The 5,973-nt window shown below is 37.4% G+C and overlaps 1 protein-coding gene across 1 annotated transcript; it reads right to left on the reverse strand.

Annotated features, from left to right (window-relative positions):
• Positions 1-298: 298 nt before the first annotated feature.
• Positions 299-5,607, reverse strand: LOC104085722 (probable arabinosyltransferase ARAD2). Its single transcript, XM_070199882.1, has 3 exons — positions 4,741-5,607; positions 2,212-2,465; positions 299-1,149 (listed from the first exon to the last, which is right to left on the reverse strand). The coding sequence occupies exons 1-3, from the start codon at positions 5,357-5,359 to the stop codon at positions 598-600; spliced, it is 1,425 nt and encodes a 474-aa protein (XP_070055983.1). The 5' UTR covers positions 5,360-5,607; the 3' UTR covers positions 299-597.
• Between the last annotated feature and the right edge of the window lie 366 nt (positions 5,608-5,973).

Raw genomic sequence — 5,973 nt, forward strand, 5'->3', positions numbered from 1 at the left:
CCCTCCTTCTTGATGTAACTTTCACCTTGATATAAAAGAAATTTCCCATCACGTTTTGCATTTACTGTTTGAAAAGCCACGAGTTTTTTCCTTTTACTTGTTTGGGACTTAGATGTATTGTTTTGGATAATAGAAAATCAAAATCTAACAAACAGCAAAGCAATTTTTCTTGCTGGAATCACTAATTGGGAAGATTGTTAATTGATCTTAACAATGTCATCAGAAGCTGTAATGGGGAATGGAAGTTATGCTGAGTTGAAAGCTGCAATTGACAACAGCCTCATTCAGTGAACATACATTCAAGACAAATTCATAGCTTCATTAATCACATATACTCAGCACATTTCATCTCATGGACAGCTTGAATAGCCCCGCCCTTACTACATATTTTTAGGAACTGGCGGATTTGCTTAGCTAAACAAAAACGTTTTGCAAAACAATGATTATTAGTGTGTACTATGAACCCCTTTTTTTGGGCTAAAGACTTGTAGGAAAAAGACCTTAAAGGAAATCTAGACTATTTCCTTCTTGTGATATGAAGCATGTATGATGTATAATTACCTTTTGAAGAAAAGAATAAAAGAATAAAAAATCTTATCAAGCACAATGGCAACGAAGTGGAACTGAGACACCGGGAGGTTTCCTCTTCTCGCGGATAATAACCTCTTTAATCATGGGCAGTTTCTGGTGAACCTTTCTCCATATGTAATTTATAGCACCATTTGGATGTATAGGACCAATTCCACCCAGTTGACCATTTTCATACTCGAAAATGGGCTGCACCTGAGCCATTTTACGTCGAAACTTATCCTTTTGCTCGTCAGAGTAGCTCCTAAGATGGTTCACGAGGCAACTTGGCCGAAGTGCATCACTAACTGCTACAAACAGCGAAAATTCTGAATAATCCACCATCCCTTCAAATGGGAGCTCAATGATGTCACTAACAATGACGGGAATACAAAGACTTTGAATGGCATCAAACAGTCGGCACGAGGTTGGTGTGTCCCCTGCCGGGTGCAAGCAGAACTCTGAAGTCCTCATACCCTTTATAGACTGCTCCTTCCCAGTGGCATTTGGAAAGCCTTCCTCCATCACTACCCCGGGTTCATTTATTAGCAAGTCCCAAAGCTTTTCTCGAACGATGCCTCCCTGCACACAGAAAAATACTTAATGACCTAAAACTAGCGAGCAAGAAGAGCGATGTTATCGTCTAATGTAGGCACTTTGACAGGCAAAAAAGCCAAGACAACGTTGCACGTGTGGTCAAGCACAGCATACAACAGAATTGTGTAAGTCCTTTTTATGCTTCACCCTAACAATGATTTATCCAATCAATTAGTACTTAATTGTATTCAGAAAAGTTTCTGGAAACAGAGCAAGTTCATTTACAGTAGGCCAAAATCTGATGACAGAATAGTCCATACCATCTGCATTGTGATCAAAAGGAGTTCCAGTCATATCTTGTGAAGAAGCTCACAAGTAAAATAGATCATTCACCCAGTATGATTGCAAGCAGGAAGCAGACTATATTCATATGGACGTCCCGGAGAGCTCAATAATACTACCAATGCATATATTTATTTCCCCTGAAGCAAAGAAAGTTTTTTTTTTCTGTTTGTCTGTAATATAAGGGCAAAAGAGGCAGTAAATAGCTACACGGCACGACGACATCTTTAAGTGACCAAAAATTTTGCATTGTTATTTATTAAGAGACTAAGAAACAGCACCATGGTATAATTCAAACACCTTGTTTTTCTTTTTTTCTCCCTTTCTTTTTGATAACGGTAGCATCAAGATCAGTTTGCGCACACTTCAATTATTCTACCTGATGCCTGCTAGCTCCCACCACGGCTTAAGCAAATGCGAAGAAATCATCTAGTGTTTTTTGTCTCAAATGGAATTTGAACCTTCGTCTCCCATGATTTTCACCTACTTTGTTGACTATTAGGCCATACCCTTGGGTTCAAACAACCTGTCTTCTACCGGGCATTGGTATAATTCAAGCTCCTAGTTTTCTCCCAAGCTTTAAAAATGTTCCCTTGGTGAAGTCATTCCCCAAAGTTTGAAATCCAAACTTTTCAAGGTATTTAAATTGGATATAAAGTTATTCATAAAATAGTTGACTTGACAGATCGTACACAGGCAATATTGTTAGAAGCAGGTAGCAGATTATATTTAGCTAGAGTTCTGGAAAAAGTTAATAATACTGACCCGATGCCTATGTTTAGCTCCTTTGAAATAGAGAAGGGTTTCCCGTTTCTTGTTTTCAGATAAGGGCAAACGAGGAAGTAGGTGCGTATAAGGCACGATTACATCCTTCAGCAACGAAACTTGGGTGTGATGTATCATGTCAGATGAACTCTCATTAGACGCTCTCGAGTCAAGCTTGTACCACCCACCAAAATCTACCACCAGAAGAACTGCTGGAGCAACCTCAGCCTTCACATGCCACATTGCAACAGGGTCTGCCAAAGAATGCTTCAAGTTGTAAAATAACCTGACATTGCAGAGACTAAATTATAAGATTCTAAGATGTTCCACTTCCCTCTTTTTTTTTCAGGCAGAACATAATTGGGAAAGAACAATTACACAGTCAATAGAAAAGCAGGCTGGCGAGACGATTTTACAAATTGGAACTCGGGATTATTTGCTACAATAGTTCATGGTCAGACATGAGTTTTAGAATCAGTTACATAACTACACATGATAAACAGACAAAGCAACTGAATAAAACAGCATATCGTGTCAAATTCAAGGTGGAGCAGAGGATCAGCGATGAAAAATGTGTGCAGTATAATTTATTTGATCACAACTGCATTGGACTAAATAATATGGGTGGAAAAGGAAAGGAGACTATTTTAAGTGAAATAGCAAGATGCAGCTCACTCAAACAAAATACCATCAAAATATTAGTGCACTTCACCAGATATGTCATGAAGAATTAACTCAGATGCAACTGAAGAATCTCCCTTAGGAGCATTGCTCAATTATGCAAAAAATAAGCAGGGCAAGATTTTCTCTACCAAAGTCAATACATCACTTTTCACAGCCCAACCAAATCCCTGTGCCCCTAAGAAGGTCTCCAAGCAGTCCAACTCAGCCCTGCTTATTATGTTTGCTTCAAAAGATTCAAGCATAAGCACTTTCAATAAGTACATATTTGACAAATCGAAGAATTGTTACTGAATCTAATTAAACTCTTTTAGGCTCGTAGTTACTACTTGGCATATATTTTGTAAGTCAGCAGCTCCCCAATAAAAAATAAGAAACCAAAACCTAAAATCAGACAGCTCGCTTAAACCACAAGCTTTCTGTGATGTAGACTGATAAAAAATGCAGGCTCTATTATAATCAGAAGTGCCCCTATCAGGATGATTTTATACAACATTCTAAGTTGTTTTGCAAGATACCAGAGTCCAAGTTGGATCCGGCAAGCATAAGAACTCAGTAACTTTTAGCATTCTTTTTCAGTGACTGTTTGATAAGATAGTAGCACGAGTAAATATAGAACACAATTACATGCAAACAGTGCACAACAGCCAACATTTGTTTCTTTTTGAGAGCCATGGGGTCTCAGGCTCAATTCCTAGCGGAGGCAAAAACACTACGCGAATTCTTCTCTTCTGTCAAAGCCTTGGTGGATAGAGTCGGTAACTGTGTTGGTGGGAGGTAGCAGGTAACCCGTGGAATAGTCGAGGTGTGCGCAAGCTGGTCCGGACACCACGATTATTGAAATAAAGCCAAAGTAAGTATCATGTGAGAATCTATGGATTAAATCTCACGGCTGCAGCCTGACATGTCTATCAATTGAAGCTAAGCAAAAGCCTAAAAGTTCAAGCACAACTTAAATCAGATTGATGATTGCTGCAGTTCAGTTGAAGCTGAGCTGCATCCTGAAAGACTAAGCACAATATTCACCTATTTCTTGCTATTTTGAAGAGCATTTACAAAAGAATATCAAGAAAACCTAACTGGCTCAGTTCCTTCTTTTATTTCAGGAAAAAAAAATACCTGACTTCATATGCAGATTACTTCCACACTTCGGAAGTTACTAAAACCAAAAGTTAGCACATATAGAAGAATGGAACCTCTCTAAACAAATGGTTACCCTAACTGCAAAAAGATCAAATTCTATCTCAATACCATCTATTGCAAAAGGCACTGGTGGCACCCAATAGTCTCTAATACACATCATAAAGAAAGAACTATACAAGCTTCATCCAAAACACCAATTATCCAATCTCTCAAGCACCAATGCGCAATAAACAATAACTAGAAAGATCAACAGACTCCAGGGCATAGTTATCATGACTCACAAATCCCCTACCAAATTGTTAATTGCAATCCGCAATACTAGAAATAGTACAATAGCAAACTCAAAATTTCCTTATCAAAATTGCAGTCATTCTTGTTTTACATTTTAGTAGCATTTTGTCTCCTCCAATCCAACTCAGCTTTCTATTTTTTGAGACTCTCAAATCATCTCCAAATTTAGAAAAGAATTATAACTTCATATTTCCTCAAGAACATTTATGCATCATCTCTACAGAAGCAGCATACTAAACAATCGGATAGCAGGTTAGGTAGCTAATTACTAACTTGTCCCATGGAAAAGACCTACATACAGTGTAAATTGCTAAAATGTCATGAACCAAAAATTGACTTACATCAACAGCAGCTGAAAAATTGGAGACAATTACATACAACTATGCATAAAAAGCTGTGAATTCCAGCACTTACCAGTAATAACAAACACATGATCACGTCCACCAGATCGTTTCCAAGCTTCAGTTTGCTTCACAAAATCCAAAACCATTCTTTGTCTCTCATAATCCTCATTCCTTTCCTTCTTTCTAAACACACCCTTATTTACAATCAGCTGCATCTCAGCACTCAATGTTGCAAAAAAAGGAACAAAAATCACATCAGCTTCCTCAGCACTAAACACCCTTTTAGCGAAAGATCCAATCTTTAACTTTTCTGGCGTCATCAAATCACCCAAGATCCAATACTCAGCACTGTACTGTTTGATTATTGGGTTTTCTGGATAAGGAAGTAAATTTTGAGAACTTTTGCCCGTATGGGTCTTTCTTATTTCATTGTCTACTTCACTCCCAATTCTTGAATCTGAATCTAAAGACCAGTACTTTTCAAGTAATCCATAGTTGAGGGATCTTGGAAGATCTGCTATGTAAACTTTGATGGAATTATGAGATTCTTGAAAGTTGAAATTTGGGTTTATTGGGGTTGGGGAAGAGTGGAAAAAGAAGAGGGAAAGTGGTAAAATGCAGAGTATAGAGAGAGAGATGAAGAGAGAAGGGATACTGCAGGATGAATTGGTGTTCTTCAGTGGCATCATGTTGTTGTTCTTTGAGGTTCCTGTTTCATCTAGATAGGGTTTCTGTGTTGATTCAATTGATTCAAGTTGTGTGTAAATAAATGAAGTTTATAGAATCTGTTTCAGTTCTATTCTTTCTGCATTTGGGATAAAAGTAGTAATGGAATGATTGATCTTGCTTGCGTTTTTTTATCTAAAGGGTAACAAAATATTTAGACGGAGAAGACGAGAATATTTCAGTCAGTCAGAGACTCAGAGGTGTAATATGAAATACTCATAAATTTGTGGAGAAAAATACAAAAATAATCCCTAATATTGTTTAGGATAAGTTTAAACAATAATACTACCTTATGATTAACAGCGCTGTTTAATTAAAAAAAATATTAATTAATTTCTACGTCATCGTCTCATTGATCTAACTTAACACCCATCTCAAATTAAAATAAATCCCCTCTCATCCAAACCCGTAAACAAAAATATTTTTTTCCTTAGTCTATCCTTCTTCCTCTCCATCTTCCATTTCTTTCTCCTCTTTCTTTTCAAAAATACTCCAACTCTTCTCGCACACCCATTTTTTAAGCAAACAAAACTCTCTCTTACAGTTCATCACCTTCTTCTTCCTATTTCTTCCTCCA

The sequence above is a fragment of the Nicotiana tomentosiformis genome, chromosome 4, assembly GCF_000390325.3.
Source record: "Nicotiana tomentosiformis chromosome 4, ASM39032v3, whole genome shotgun sequence".
Taxonomy (NCBI): Eukaryota; Viridiplantae; Streptophyta; class Magnoliopsida; order Solanales; family Solanaceae; genus Nicotiana; species Nicotiana tomentosiformis.

Coding starts and splice junctions, on each gene's coding strand:
- LOC104085722 (XM_070199882.1), bottom strand. CDS start 5,359: ATGATGCCACTGAAGAACACCAATTCATCCTGCAGTATCCCTTCTCTC. Junction 2,466..4,740: donor TCATGTGTTTGTTATTACTG/GTAAGTGCTGGA, acceptor ATTCTTTGGCAG/ACCCTGTTGCAATGTGGCAT. Junction 1,150..2,211: donor GAGCTAAACATAGGCATCGG/GTCAGTATTATT, acceptor TTCTGTGTGCAG/GGAGGCATCGTTCGAGAAAA.